Here is a 16689-nt window from a genome sequence, read left to right on the forward strand (position 1 = left end):
CGGGGCCTGGAGTGTGGTTGGGGTCAGACGCCGACGGCGGGGGCGCGGACGGGCGGGGGTAGGCGGGAGACTGAGGCGTCCGTGGAAGGCACCGAGGCAAGATTTTTCCGGGCGGCGGGGCGGATATCGAAAGTTGAGGCGTGGGTCTGGGAAGTGGAAGTTGAAGCCTGCCCGACGACCCCGCGGATCTGGGTGCAGGTGTTGGGGACGCGGGTGCGGGGCTGTGGATGGGGTCGGGGTCAGTGCTGGATCTTACGCGCTTGGAGAGGTTGGAAGAGCGTCGCGCGGCCACAGCCTCTTCCCGAAGGCGCCTCACTGCCAGACACCCCTGTGGCGCGACCCCCGGCGTCCGCGGCCGGAGGCTGGCCCAGGCCGGGGCGCCCCACACCCTGCCCCCGGCCCGGCCTCCGCGCAGCCGGGGGCGGCTCTGGCTGGGGCAGGGGTCTGGCAGCACGGCCCCCGGGGAGCCTGGGGGCGTGGCCAGAGGCCGGCGCCCGCGGCTGCGGATTGGCTGTCCGGCGGGCCGGTGGGCGGGGCTCCGGGCGGGGTCCCGCTCGGCCGCTCGCGGAGCGCCGGGAGGCGGGGCCGGCGGGAGCCCGGCAGCCAATGGACGCGCAGCCCCGGAGCAGTTACAAAGGGCCGGAGCGAGGCCGCCGCGGCGGCGGGAGGTGGGGCGAGGCGAGGCTTGCTGAGGCGAGGCGGCGGCCGGGCCGGACCGGGCCACAGGCGGTGGCGGCGGGACCATGGGGGCGGCGGCCGCTGCTCCGCGCCCCCGGCTGCTCCTCCTCGTGCTGGCGGCAGCGGCGGCGACGCTGGTCCCGGGGGCGACGGGTGAGCGGCGGCGCGGCGGGGCTGGCGGGCGGCTGCGGGGCGCGCGGGCCGGGCCCGGCCTCTGGCTCGCTCCCTCTCTTTCTCAAACATGGCGCGGGGCCGGGGGCGCAGGTGGCGGCGCGGGGCCGGGGCCGGGGCCGGGGCCGGGGCAGGGCCGGGCTGGCCTGGCCTGGCGGCCGCCACGCGAGGCGCGGGCGGGGAGCGCGGGCGGGGCGGGGCGGGGCGGGGGCGTGTGTCCGAGCGCGCGTGGACGTGCCCGGCCGCCGGCGGTCGCCCCTGCTCCGGGCTCCGGGCCGCGGGGGGGCGGCGTCGACGGGGCGGAGCGCTCGGCGGCCGGGGCTGCCTTCCGAGGAGCGAGGGGGCGCGGGCCGAGCGCCCGGGGGTGTGCGTCTGTCTGGCCGGGCCCGGCGGAGGCGGGGCGCCCCGCCCGGAGCGGGAGGGGGCGCGGGGCTCCCGGGGCTCCCGGGCGGGGTAGGGGAGCGGCGGGGGGGGCGGTGTGCGGTGGAGACCCGGGGTCACAGGGCCGCCGCCCCCCCCCCGCCCGCCCCGGGGGCTCCTTTTCCAGCCGGGGCGGCTTCGGAAGGGGAGCCTCCAAGCTTTGTGTGAGAAGGAGGAGGCACGAGGATGTGCGGAACGTTTCTTCCGTGCGTCTGGGGAGCGTTGAAGTGCATCCAGTAACCAGGAGGCTACAGATTGTTTTTCGTAGTAGAAACTTGAACGTTTTGCTCACTCTGCGGGGTTCGGAACGTTTGAATGGGAAGGACTCTCCGGATTGATCGAACGCTTTTATTTCCTCGAAGGAACGTCGCCGGTGATGTTCCTTTTCTCGAGTGACAGTAGTTTCGAATCCGGAGTCCCTCCGTGCGGTTGGTGTTCCAGGGAGAACGTTTGCTCCGTTTTCCAAAAGGGTTAAATCAGGATGGGGTACGTGGTGTCCTGACAAGCCTCCGTGGGAGAGAGAAAAACCGTTAGCATCCAGACTAAAATACTAGAAACTAAAATATAGATCCTCAGTGTTAGAAACTAAATTACAGTGAAAGTACATTTCTGTTTCTAAAATTGAATACCAAATGTTTAAAAAACAAAGAACTCCAAGAATGAGACTGCCACTAGTTACTACTGTCTGTGAAGAGCTTCACCATGGTGTAGATGCGCGAAGTACACCGAAGTGCGTTATCTAATGCTGACCGTGAAACCCTCCTAGTGGCATTTGCCCCATTTTATAGATGAGAAGACTGAGCTTTGAACAGGTTAAGTACTCCATGACTAAGGACTGGAGTTAGGATTTGCACCCAGAGTCCAGTGTTTCCAAAACCTATACACCTTAATGTATATACTCGTCTGGCACAGCCCGTGTTTCTTTTCACGTTCACTAATGAGCAGTTGGTCTTTACTGTTCACTTTTTGATTTTACCCTCACAATATGAAAATGAGGTTGACTTCCCAGTACATTCCTGGAGTCCCTTCATACTAGGCCTGGGTTAGAGGAAACCGTGGATTTTTGACATTGGCCTAGGGCGTGGGGGCAAGGTATATTAGGGGCAGGTGGGAGAATCAGTAGTTCGTGTATCAAGCAAAAGTAGCATTTCTACACCACTGTTAACTAGAATAGCATAGTTCCCTCTTTGTAGCCTAGCACACTAAGTGTTCCTGTATTCAAGGAACAGTGTTGGACTTAATTGCTGCACAGAACATTGCTCAACCCGTGCTGGGGAGGAGCTTACAGACTACAGTGGCATGTATACAATACAGAGTTGATCCAGGTGCTGTTATTCTTAAGCCTACATTACCTCAACTGGCCTGCCCACATTTGCTGGTTATGTTGATGTTGATCATTCATATATTCTAAAGAAGGTCAAGTGCAATTTTAAATTTATAATTTGCCTTCCTTTTTAAGACCTTGCAGTTGTTCCTTATTGTCTGGGTATCGGTTTTGTTTCCCTCTGACCAGCTTCTCTAACATAGATTTCTCTGGAGAAATTGGTTCTCTGGCCTTAGTACACAGATTAGTACCGTACCAGATGTCTACATGGATATCTCATGTGAGAATCTGGTTTCCTTTCTGCCATCATGTAAGTTTTTTCTTTGATAACATGCGTAGAGCCCAACTCTTCTTTATATCAATGCCTCTTGAATGTCTCTTCCTTTCTTTGTATACAGCCATCAGTTTAGTGTCCTGTTATCCCTTGAATCTGTTTGCTTTCCAGTTTCTCTCATCTAGACTTTTCTGTAGGTTATGGCCAAACTAATCTTCCACAGCCATTCTCACAAAGGGTTTATAAGAGTTTCCATTTGTATTCAGCAACACTTAAGGCTTATGATTAGGGCCATTTCTGAGTATTCAACCAAAAATCTCACTTCTTATTACTCTAAACCTCCAGTTCCAGCGATTTCTGTTTTTCCACTGACTCCTGACTTTTTAGCCTTCTAACTACATACTTCCTTTTGCCCCTTTTGGGAGTGAGAAGTTCTCAGTTTTGGCTTCATGTACTGGTTTAGTTCCTGAACTCTTTATTTCCCTGAACTGTATGTATAGCGCTTACAGTTTGTATTGTTTGTATTGTTTATTTCTACCATCTCGCACTGTTATTTATCTGTACTTTGGAATGGTACCCAGAGGGCAAAGGTTATGCCTTTTATTCCTTTATACTTTCAGAGCCTAGCGCTGTGTTTTATATTGTTTGCTTAAATACTCGTTGATTAAAGGAATTCCATTTGACTGAGCATTCCTTGAGTATTTATACTGCTTTATATAAGTGCAGTTTATGCAATATTAATTGACAATTCCATGTATGTAATATGGGAAAATTGTATAATATGATGAAAGACACAATTGGTTATTCGATTTGGTTATTAGTCCCAACTTCACTTCTAGTTATGCAGAAAATCTGGATGATACCTACTTTTCCTAATTCATGAGATCTTAAAGATCAAATGAGAAAGTTGTATTCCAGTTTGAGGTTGCTATTTTGTATTGATAATAATAGGTAGGACTAATGTTCAACCAGCAATTTCCACTGGGCTGTGTGAATTTTGATTGATCAAACATCCTTTCTGATTGGCTGGTAGCAATGTGGAGCCAGTTGTTAAATATTTTTAAGATCACCCTTACAGGGAGGCATGAGCGGTCCAAGAGGGAAATGATTAATATAGGCTGAAGTGATTGGGCGAGGCTTTCTGGGACTTTAGGATTTAAACTGACTTTGAAGGTAGCTTGAATTCAAATGGGCAGAGAGTGGGATTTGATGAGTGGTAAGCTGTCCTGAGGCCTAGTCTAGGGCAGGAACCAAAACTTTTATTGATTGGCTGCCAAGTTCCTCTTTAGAGTTAAGTTCCTAATTCTATAGTATGGGTTTTGGATGTATATTAACCACTATTTCTTTACCCCAGTTCTGAAAGCTCTGTAATACATGACAAGAAACAAAATAGAAAGGTAATCTAAGTGGGATGAATAAGGGGAAAATACTATGGGCTGCCTGCCAGGGGTAGACATTCTAATGGTGAAAGTTCTAAGTTACTTCAGTTTACAAGGGAAAAAAATGACATCAGGGGTTAGGTGAATTTCTCAGGGTCAAGCAGAACTAAGACAAGAATTTATCTCATTCCAAATCTTGTGCTTTTAAAAAAATGTGAAGGACTTGGGGGGGGGAGGGTTAATGGAGTGACTTACCTAAGTGAAGTTATCTTGAATTTCACAGAACTTATGAAAAGTGACTTCTGATGTACTGTGGGCGGGGGGGGGTGGTGGTGGTGGTGGTGGTTGTGGTGGTGGTGGTGGTGGTTAAAACGTCCTCAAGAGAAAGTCAATGTCTTTTTTATATTGCTGATTAAAAGACCTGATATAGAGCTTATTGATTGAGAAGAGGAGGCTTTATTTAGTAGTTTGTAAGACGGTGAAACTGGGGTTTAGTTAAAATGGATGCATTTAAAGGCCTTACAGTTACATGGTCTAGATTTAGAATTTTAGATGATGTACTTTGTTGTTGAAATTAAATAGGGAATTGACATGATCAAAGTAATTGAGTGGGAGATAAATCTGTTCCTCTGGGGAGGGCTGCTTATGTGGAGAAGACCTTTGCTGAAAAATTCTTCTAGGCCCGTTGAAACATTTAATCTGAACCCAACACCATTCTGGTAGTACCTTTGTAGTGCATCAGATACGTTCATTTCTAATGACGTGGATTTTGAAAGTGCCATTATTTTATGGATGGCCCTTTTGATGTGAGAACATGTCTCTTCAAATCACAGAGCCCCCTGCTCATGTCAACAAACAGCCTGCCTTTTGCTGTTCTTTCTTGGTTGTGGTTTACATAATACAAGTTCTCTGAACAGATGGGCTGTGGTTTATTACCATGTGATTGGGTCACATCTTTGCTTCCTGCTTCTGGAATTGAGTGAGGGCAGATGCTGGCATGTTTCTCAGGGATTTTTCATGCTTTGTCCCATAGAATTAGCTTGAGAAAACCTTTGGAATTTTCTTAAAAATTATGATCTATCTATCTTGACCCAGCCTAACTCCAATGCTTAGGATAGATTAATGCCTTTCTTAACTGAATTTTCTCAATATCAAATCCAAGCATTATTCGTAAACATTAAGACTTGTTGCTACTTTGGAATAGATCCAGTTTGGGCTCAGATGATGCAGGTGGGTTTCTTATGGTTACCCTTTTTTGATATGCACTAAAGCCTATGGATAAGGCTTTTTGCCTTAAACACTTTCTCAAACACAATGAAGAGTGAGAGTGAAGTAAGTAAGTCTGGATTCAATTTGTATGGGTCCAATTTTATAAGTCAGATCTGGCTTTTTGTAAAGCTAGTCCCTTATTTTGGCATTCCAAGAATACGCATTATAAAAAATGATTTCTAACAACAAAAAAAAATAGGACTTGCAGGGGATACCCACAGGTCGCTTTGACATTTCTTGAACATTCAGTGATCCACGTACCATTTTTATCAATCTGAAAAGAATGTATTATAAGAATGTGCCAGGGGTGCTTGGGTGGCTCTGTGGGTTAAGCCTTGACTCTTGGTTTGGGCTCCGGTCATGATGTCCAGGTTGTGAGAACAAGCACGAGCACTGTGTAGGGCTTGACACTAAGTGCAGAGTCTGCTTGGGATTCTCTGTCCCTCCCCCTGCTGCCCTTCCCCTTTCTTGCACTCATACTCTCTCATTTTCTCTCTCTCTCTCTCAAATAAATGAATAAATAAAATCATTATTCTGTCTGCCTTGTCTCATTTAATTCTCATAACCAACCCTGGATGGTAGTTGTAGAATAGTACAAAAATCTTATGTACCATTTAATTTTGAAAATATTTTTTAAAAAGTTTATTTATTTTAGAGACAGAGAGAGCAAGTGAAAGAGCACAAACATGAAGGGCAGAGCCAGAGAAGGAGAAAGAATACCAAGCATACTCCTCATTCAGACCTTATGGGGCTCCATCTCACAACCTGGAGATCATGACCTGAGCTGAAACTGGGAGTCTGTTTCTCAACCGAATGTGGAACCAAGACATCCCATTCCAAAAGATTTTTAATATTTATTTATTTATTTATTTATTTATTTATTTATTTATTTATTTATTTATTTATCTATCTATCTATCTATCTATCTATCTATCTATCTATCTATCTATCTGGAAGTCTGTTTCTCAACCGAATGTGGAACCAAGACATCCCATTCCAAAAGATTTTTAATATTTATTTATTCATTCATTCATTCATTCATTCATTCATTCATTCATGAGAGACACAGACAGCGAGAGAGGCAGAGACACACAGGCAGAGGGAGAAGCAGGCTCCATGCAGGGAGCCCGACGTGGGACTCAATCCCGGGACTCCAGGACCACACCCCTGGCTGAAGGCAGGCACCAAATCTGCTGAGCCACTCAGGGATCCCCCCAAAGATTTTTTTATAGTCCATTGGTTACTAGGTCCAGGTGACCAGTGCTCAAAAGATAGGTTTGATGACCTTGGTTCTAACCTAAGATTCTTTTCAACTCTCTTAGATGCTATCCAAAGATGTTAATATTCTTTCATCTTTTAATCATAAATATATTATTTTAAAAGACTGCTTCAGATAGAATAGAGGTCTGTAGACTAACAATGGTCTAACCACCAAAGTGTGAATGATTGTGCATTACCATTAACTCCATCTGCTTGGGTAAGCAAGGATTAACAGGATTTTTGTTCAAATTGGAATTTTGTTTGTATCTAATGAAAGTTTGTAAAAAAAAAAAAAAAAAAGAGGAGCTTCTCTGTTTCCATTTTACAGACCATGAAACTTAGGTCATGATGTTAATAAATGGTGGAACCTTTACCTGAGCATTTCAGAGGGTGTAATCTTTCCTGTACATCATGCTGCTTTCATATACAGTAAATACCTTGTTTTGGTCATTTCATGAGGAAGGCTTTTTCTTCTTTTTTTTTTTTTTTTTTTAGCCATGAGAATTTGCTTCAGCTTGTTTTAATTATAGTTTGCCTCTTCACAACTGGAGGTTATTCAGATGCTTGCAGTCTTTGAATTATATTTTAAGGTAATTTGAATTTCTCTGATGAGCCTAATGACAGTTGATTACTCACTATTTGTATTGATTTATATATTTTCATAGCAAGCTCTTTGTTTCTCAAAGTAACCTAAGCACAGACCTGAAAGTAGCTGAAAATTTGAATTAGAGAAAAGAAAAAAGCTATCACTGTCCACCATGAATACTTTGGCTTATTCTACCCCCCCCATGCATTTCTTAATATGATAAAACCATTTTTTAATCATTCTGTTTCTTTCAGTAGTTTATCAAATGTGGTAAAAGTATTTTTTTTGATAAAAGTATTTTTAAGTTGGCAAAGAGCTTCAGCTTTGTAGAAGAAATAGCTCATTTAATCTTTTTTTTTTTTTTTTTTAAGATTTTATTTACTTATTCACAAGAGACACACAGAGGGAAGCAGAGACATAGGCAGAGGGAGAATCAGACTCCCTGCGGGGAGCCTGATGTGGGACTCGATCCCAGGACTCTGGGATCATGCCCTGAGCCAAAGGACATGTTCAACCAGTAAGCCACCTAGGAACCCCCAAGCTCATTTAATCTTAACAAATATTTAGTAATGACCAAAACAATGGGAAGTAGAGAAAGAGGCTGACTTGCTTTCAAGAAATAGGATGCTTGGAAAATATAAATTCAGATTCAATAATAGCAACCACAGGCACTACTTTATAGAAGTGGTAAGAATTGATGTCCTGCTTTGAGGGATGGATAGAGTTTAGAGTGGATGAGGGGCAGAGTTCCTGAAATAGTGAAATAATAATGAAGTTCATGATGTAAAGGGTGGATTCAAAGAATTATGAGCCTTAAAAATCAGGTGAATGGTTTTAATTTGCAAAATGAATGTCTAACTGCATCACATAGGAAACGGAGCAGGGTTTGCTCCCTAGGAGACTTTGGAATTTGTATGATGGCATTGGGAATGGAGTGGAAGGATGATTCTATGACATTTCAACGAAATCGGAGGAGCTGGTAATAGGACCTTTGCATGGCTGTCCTTTTGCCTCTCTGCTCTTCCCTACATTCCTGCACAGCCTCCTCCCTCAACTCTTCCACATCTTTGCTCAAATGTTACCTTTTTCTCAATGATGCTTGCTCTGACCACCTTTTTAAAAATTGCCATTATCTCCCTCTACTTTTTCTTTTTTGTAGCATTTATTACCTTCTGAAATCCTGTATTTACTTACCTATATTTACTTATTTACTTTGTTTTCTCCTTCCTACTAGAATATAAGCTCTGTGATAATGAATATTTTTGTTTTGTTCAGCAGTTTAAAGTGCATAGAAAGTGCCTGGTGCATCATAGGCAGTCAGTAAATATTTGTTGAATGCCAGTAGATCTTAGTCATAGAAAGCTGAAGTACAAAAATTAAGGATTGCATGAAATTAAAAAAGAATGACCAGGATTTTTACACCCGGATAATGCCTTTAACTAGTAATGAATTAGGTGAGAGAAAGATTGAGGGGAAATGAAATCTGGTTTGAACATACTGAGTTTGAGGTGAAAGTAGCATAGCCAAGTGGACTTGTTCAGTGGGCAGCAACATGGTTAGAAATGGGAGAGAATCTTAGGCAGAGAAGCAGCTATCCACATTTGCCTTATACCTCATTCTCTCTCTTTTTATTCTGGTGCCCTAAAAAGCCACTGTAAGTGAAGTATTTGACCCTGAACTCCTAGCTTAGGCCTGGAACCTTGCTCAGTTCACTGAGATATTCTCTCCTGGATTGCAGGTCCATGCTTTGTTCCCTCTACCCCCTCCAACCCTAGAAGTATGTATTCAGAATGATTTGTGATCTTCAGATTGTACGGACATTAGCCTTCAGGCTCTCTTTGACCTCTTGGGAATCTGCTCTGGTTCCTGGATAAGGTAGAAGAGAGGCCAGCATACAGCTGTCAACCTCCCTAGCATTCAGAGCTTTGACTGAGATGAGCACTGTTTTGTAACATTCTTATTATATGGGAAAAATTTATTCACTGATTGGCTTGTGTACTCTGGCTGTTTTCCAGGAAACGATTTGGGAAACTTGAAATAAAAATATATGCAGTAAGACCAGAACTAATGATCAGAAAGATAAGAACCAATAAATAAAAGGGGAAAAGAAAGAACAATTATCCATAACTTCTAGCTGAGGAAAGCTTTTGTAGTTGAACACAATAGTCAGCTCTGAGTTTTCAGGCAGTGAGAACAATAAGGGAACCTGATAGTTTGCATCTCGTTGCCTGTTATTGAGCATTCATGAGAGGCTGCCACCTTCTTTAATAATAAAGAGCCCCAGACACAAAGATGCAGTGCAGGGAGAATCTCTAAGTGGTAAGGGGTTGCTGGCCCTCAGCCCTGACTCTTGTTCTCAGGCTTCCTCTTCAACATGTATTGAGGTGTGTGCTACCATTTTTCTTCTCCATGCTAAAGCTGTGATCCAAGTATGGACACACTAGTCTTACCCTAATGCCAGTGGAACAGCTGATGTAAGGCTGCAGCGTTTAAATCAAGCTTTGCTAAAAGCTGGAGGATAATGAATAGAGAAAGCAACATGAAACTGTTCAAGCTGGCTTACAAAGACATTTTCCTCATGTCCTTATCTTTTGGCCTGTCTCCATTTGGCAGACATTATCTGAGTGCTGCCACCACAAGTGAATAGAGCTAGGCATTTATCTTTCTTCAAACGGGACCAAAACAGCAAGGTCCAGAGAGTGTCTTTGCTTGGGTTTCCTGTTTGAAGGGCTGCCTCCTTTCTGGGTGATGGATGTTGAGAATGATGACTTCCTTTCAGAGACAACACTTATTCAGAGAGTGTGTCCCTACACATGGAGGTTGCATAGTAACCCCAATATTCATATAGAAAATACCCACATATGTTACCATGAAAGATATTCTTTGGTTAGAGACATGCTGATTTCATTGGGAAAAAGAAGTTTCTCCCTGCTCTTGAGCAGAATCTATTATTGAAATCTTTGTTTAAGGGGCATGGGAAATCAAGTGAAGAGTTTGGGTTTATCATCTCTGTGACTTGAGTAGATTCACTTTCCTTTCTTATTCTGCAGTTCCAGTGTTTCCTTCCAATCAACAGAGCTAAACCTTATTTTTGTTCATTTGCTTCAGGATAACCATTCCATCCAGACTTCCTAGGTGTGAACCTCACTGATTACATAATAGGGTGTATTTATAGTTCTGGGACACCTTGTGCAGGCATCCTGTTACATTTCTACAATATAAGATCTTTAAATATGCATTGAAATACAAATAGCTCCCTTGGAAATAAGTAAAAACAAATGGCTTTTTCTACTAGAAGTGAAGATATATATTTGAGAGCAATGAACATGGAGGAGATAGTTAAGTCTGAAGAGGATATAGAGATAGAAAGTCGTGGTGGCTTTTCATTTGTAAAACACAGACAATATATGTATGGTCTTTGTTTGTTTTTTTTTTTTCTCTTTGATATATTCTTTCCCAAATCGAACCATAATGTGCTCTAATTGAGTCTCTTTGTTTAGCACATGGCTGTTGATTTGAGTACTTTCTCCAATTGAAAAACTGACATTTTAATTTTGTTATTCAATGTGCAACAGATTTAAATAAAAACACCAAGATTGTGTATTGTAGATTTCCTTCAACAATAATTATATGTAATTATTTTACCAAAATAAACAAGTTAAAGTACTTTTAGCTGTTTTAGCTCATTTTACATTTGGAAAAAAAATTACAAACCAGGGGCTGGAGTTTACTCGTGTTTGTCTCAGTGAGCAAAGATAATTTCTGTGTGCTGGTTCCAGCTAGTTCCACCAAAGAGTACAAAATTGATGCTAGTAAAACATACTGAAAATGTGAAGGGGAAGTGCAACTAGAAATAGGTCAGAGTGGCTATGTGCTACTAAAAACAGTCGGTAGTCTTCATGAATGTGGTATCTCAAAAAATTTAAGGGACCTGTGAAGATTAAATGAGATTATACCATACTTCCTGCCACACAGAAAACACAGAAAAAGTAAATGGCAGTTATTAAGAAAATTGCTTTTCATAGAATTTTAGGCTAGAAAGGATTGTAACTAAGGGGATCATGATTATCATTTTGTCTTGCTTTATTTTACAGATGAGGAAACGGTTTCAGAAGGTTTGTGGTATTTCGGGATAATCAGGATAATTTCAGGATAATAATTCAGCTACTGACTGAACAGGAATCCAGCTTCCTCCTTAGAACTTCACTTCGCATCCCATTTCTGACCCAAGTCTCTTAGGGAGAATGTTTTTTTTTTTAATTGCCTAAATTTGGGGAAGATCTTTTTAAATGCTATCAAATCAGACCCTTAACAGATGGATAAGTAATGATAATAAAATCAATATAGCAAGATAGTAACAATTACAGAATTTAAGTGGTGGGTATATAGGTGTTCACAGTTGTCAGTTTTTCTGAATGTTTGAAGATCTTCATAATAGAAAGTTGGTGGAGGATAATTGAAAAAAATCTATAGTATCTCCTCATCCCAGATGTGTTTTTGTTACTGATCTCTCTAAATATAGACAAACCAGCAGTACTTGTTAAAGCCAAAGGAAATAAAATAACCAGGGTTCAGCACCTTGGGATACACATTCTAGGCCCCCCCCCCTTTTTTTTTTGGCATTCTTCAAGGATCAAGAACCACAGATCTGTCTTGACTTTTTCTTTTCTTTCTTCTCTCTCTCTCTCTCTAATTACAAAGGATAGTTAGGCATTGCAAATTTGAAATTCCCTAATTACCAACAAACAAGCCAATTAACACAATTATCACTGTAGATCACTTTCCTATGAACAAATGCTCTATTTTTTCCCCCATTGTTTCGCTTTTACCTTTCCAAGGTAAATTTTAACTTTTTGTTCCTCTTCCTTATTTATAATGCATTTATAAGTTGGAGTCTCTCTGCTCTCATGTAGTCTTTCTTCCAAGATCACAATTGTTTCTTCCACTTTATTCTTTAAAAACAAACAAACAAACAGAAAACAAGGCCACATATTCTTTTAGCTAGGGACTTTCCACCCTTTCTCATTGATCATTTGTCAGATCTAGCTTTCCCTTGCCTTATAGGAGGAAAAGAGGAAAGAAGGAGGAATTCCAATAAATTTGAATTTAGGAGTCAGGCAGAAACCTTAGGGGATATTCTTCCAGGAGCAACAGACTCACTATTAGCTGGGCATTGCAAACAGATGGTGTGCCCTAAGGAAATAACTGTTCTAAGCAAGTGGGTGCTTGCATCTAATTCAGCTTGGAGATCCTGGAACTGGAGAAAAAGTATCATGGAGTAAATGGGTGTAATCACCTATGAACCATTCTAAACCATAGCTAAGGCCTAGTAATTATTGACTTCTAAATAGATGTCATTAATTCTGTCCATATGCTGAATAATTCTATATAGCATAATTCTATGTTGTTATCTTCAGTTTTCCGAAGACTAAATAACATCAAGCCCTGGCAGGACCTTGTCTTTTAATAACCAACTCCCTGCTAGAGGTCTTCTTCAGTAACCGAAATGCTAGGTAGCATCAATGCTAACAGCAATTTGAAACCCATATTCACAGTGCTAAACCTCTGAATGTTTGTATCATGATGTCTGAAAATTTTGATTGGTTCTTCTGTAAGGAGCTCAGACAACACTAGATGCTTACATCCTCATGCCCCAAAAGAGATCATGGATTTAATGATTAGAAATAATATAAGGGGCGCCTGGGTGGCTCAGCGGTTGAGTGTCTGCCTCCGGCTCTAGATGTGATCCTGGACTCCCCGGATTGGGTCCTGCATCAGGCTCCCTGTGAGGAACCTGCTTCTCCCTCTGCCTATGTCTCTGCCTCTCTCCCTGTGTCTCTCATGAATAAATAAATAAAATCTTAAAAAGAAAAAAGAAATAATATAAAATATTATAAAAGCAAGAGCATTGTAAAATACTGTAACAGTCCCGCCATTTTGGCTGGGCTTTCCTGTCTTTGCTTGTTTTAATTTAGCTATTTTCCTCTAGGAGACTGCAACCAGAATTGAATTGCTTGCTTTGACATTTTGTTTGACAAGGAAGATGAACATTTCAGACTGGAGAACTCAAGAAATTAACTATAATTGTGGTAACTGTATGTGTGGTTCACGAAGTCTGAAATTTCCAGCAGTGTCTCTACCATCCTGCTTTTAGCTAAATTCATTAAGTTTTTGCTTTGAAAAGGGATGGGAATGACATAAAGCTAAATACCAAGAAACTCAATGAAGTATAAAGTGTGATTGCTTCTGTGGAGCAGGAAATAGGAAGGGCTGGGTGTTGGGGAGCTGCTATCTTTTTTTTGTTAGGCTTGGTAACAGTCTTGTAGAACTATTTGATACCTTAACTCTATACATAAATAAATTTAATAAAAATAAAACCTAAGTTAAAAAAGTTAATGGTAAATATATGGCAGTCATAAGTCCATAAATACTTAATTAAATATGAAGAGTTGAATTTCCCTGTTGAAAAGTCAGATTCTTAGGTTGGATTAATATGCACGCAGAGACACGCAAACTTAGCTTTTTTTTTTTTTTTTCAAAAGACATCTAAAATGACATAAAAATATTGAAAATAGTAGAATAGGGATGGCTATTCTACTATTATGTCATTCCCATCCCTTTTCAAAGCAAAAACTCAATGAATTTAGCTAAAACCTGGGTGGCTCAGCAGCAGTTAAGCGTCTGCCTTTGGCTCAGGGTGTGATCCCAGAGTCCTGGGATTGAGTCCCACATTGGGCTCCCTGCATGGAGCCTGCTTCTCCCTCTGCCTATGTCTCTGCCTCTCTCTCTCTCTCTGCATCTCATGAATAAATAAATAAAATAAAAAAAAAATAGTAGAATAAAAAAAAGCACATCTGACTCCAAAAAGGTGAATACCTGATGAAATTCAAGCTACAAAAACATTAAATGGAAGAAAGGTGTATTTTATATTGATGAAGTACCATCTCTCAAGACGTCATGAATTTTTATGCAACTAATAGTGTCAGAATATATAAGGCCAGAATTGTTAAAAATACAAGAAGAAATTGATAAAATCACTAGGTGAAGACAATATTTGAATAACATAATAAAGATTTAATGTATTCCAATTTTGTAATAATGAACAGTATTTATTTATTTATTTAATTATTTTTAAGATTTTATTTATTCATGAGAGACAGAGAGAGAGAGAAGCAGAGACACAGGCAGAGGGAGAAGCAGGCTCCATGCAGGGAGCCTGATGTGGGACTCAGTCCTGGGACTCCAGGATCACACCCTGGGCCAAAGGCAGGCGCCAAACTGCTGAGCCACCCAGGGATCCCCTGAACAGTATTCTTTTAAAATACTACTTGAGTTTTCCAGAAAATTGATGATATGAAGGTCTACAAAGAATACCCAAATTAGAAATTCACAATAACTAATAGAAGAAGTCAAAATAAATATATCTGCTTGGAAATAAAATAAAAATTTTATTTTAAAATAAAAATTTTATTTTAAAATAAAAATTTTAAAATAAAAATAAAAATTCTTGTAAATAATCCCTGGGGTAAAGAAGAAGTTACAGTTGTAATTACAGACCATTTAGAAATGAACAACACAAGATCTCGACATATCCAAACTACTGGGAGTTTTGCTAAAGCAGCACCTAAAGGGAAATTTGAAAACAAAATTTCAAGCTAGAGAAGGAACTAAGTACAAATCAACCTGGAGAAGGAACAACTAAGTATATAAAGAAAATAAGGATTTAGAAAAAACTTTAAAAAATGGATTTGATTTATAAAACACCAAATTGGTTCTTTTTAAGCACATTACTAAAATAGACAACTATTTGATAAATCTAAAAAAGAAAAAGACATGAATAGAAAAATGGTAAAGGAGAATGGTCTTTTCAACAAACTTTAATGTATTTTAATGTAGCCCAAATTCTGTTATTTTCTCCTAAATCTTAGGGCTTTTTGAATCCTCTTTGATTAATCTTTCTGGACCTAATGTCTTGAAATGTTTCCTACATTTTCTTTTTTTTTTTTTTTAATTTTTTTTATTTATTTATGATAGCCACAGAGAGAGAGAGAGAGGCGCAGAGACACAGGCAGAGGGAGAAGCAGGCTCCATGCACCGGGAGCCCGATGTGGGATTCGATCCCGGGTCTCCAGGATCGCGCCCTGGGCCAAAGGCAGGCGCCAAACCGCTGCGCCACCCAGGGATCCCCTACATTTTCATCTAAAAGGTTTTTTGCTGTACCCTTTAATGCTGAGATGTACAACCTATCTGGGGTTGATTTTTCATTATGGGATGCAATAGATATTTTTTTAATTTAAATTTAAATTTTAGTTATAACTTGTTAATATATAGTATAATCTCTTTTTCTCTAAAGTTTTACTTAAATTTCATTTAGTTAACATATAATGTAATAATAGTTTTCAGGTTTAGGGGGCTATTGGGTCGCTCAGTGGTTGAGCATATGCTTTTGGACTCTGGTCGTGATCCTGGGGTCCTGGGATTGAGTCCCTTATCAGGCTCCCAGCAGGCTGCCTGCTTCTCCAACTCTGCCTGTGTCTCTGCCTCTCTCTGTGTCTCTCATGAATAAATAAATAAAATCTTTAAAAAAATAATTTTTAGGTTTAAAATGTATTTGTTCAACACTTACATACAGCACCTGGTACTCATCACAAAAAGTGCAGTCCGTAATCCCAATCCCCTATCTTGCCCATCTCCCATCTCTGCCACCCCTGTAGTAACCATTAGTTGGTTCTCTATAGTTAAGAGACTGTTTCTTGGTTTACCTCTCTGTCTTTTTCACCCCTTTGCTCATTTGTTCTTTTTCTTAAATTCCACATTGAGTGAAATCATATGGTATTTGTCTTTCTCCAACTGACTTCTTTCATTTAGCATAGTACTCTCTAGCTCCATCCATGTTGTTGCAACTGGCAAGATTCATTCTTTTTTATGGCTGAGTAATATTCCTCTGTGTGTGTGTGTGTATTTTATTATTTTAAAAATATGCATGCCCAGATGATCCAGCACTATTTGTTGGTATAGCTTACTTTTTCCACTGCATTATAGCATCACTGTTATCATAAATCAAGTAGTTGTATATGTAAGAATCTGTTTTTGGAATCTCTGTTCTATTCCCTTGGTCTATTCTTTTGCTAATGCTACTGTCTTAATTATTATATTATGATGGGTTTTGATATCTTAAAATGTAGGTCTTCCAAAAGCATTATTTTCCAAAATTGCTTTGACTGTTCTTGGGATATTTTTCCATATAGATTTTAGAATCAGCTGTGGATTCTCTCTCTCTCTCTCACACACACACACACACACACACAGCTGTAGGATTTTGATTTGA

At 41.2% G+C, this 16689-nt stretch overlaps 1 protein-coding gene across 2 annotated transcripts in view; it reads left to right on the plus strand.

The window, feature by feature from the left end:
• The first annotated feature begins 674 nt into the window (after positions 1-674).
• The window catches only part of TGFBR1 (transforming growth factor beta receptor 1), a 58801-nt gene continuing 42786 nt past the window's right edge, over positions 675-16689 (plus strand). For both annotated transcript variants that reach the window (XM_072842081.1, XM_072842082.1), the window contains exon 1: positions 675-831. In XM_072842081.1, the coding sequence (XP_072698182.1) occupies positions 744-831 (88 nt within the window). In that variant the 5' untranslated portion in view covers positions 675-743. The remainder of the gene's footprint in view (positions 832-16689) is intronic.

The sequence above is a fragment of the Canis lupus genome, chromosome 10 (assembly GCF_048164855.1).
Source record: "Canis lupus baileyi chromosome 10, mCanLup2.hap1, whole genome shotgun sequence".
In the NCBI taxonomy this organism is placed as follows: domain Eukaryota; kingdom Metazoa; phylum Chordata; class Mammalia; order Carnivora; family Canidae; genus Canis; species Canis lupus.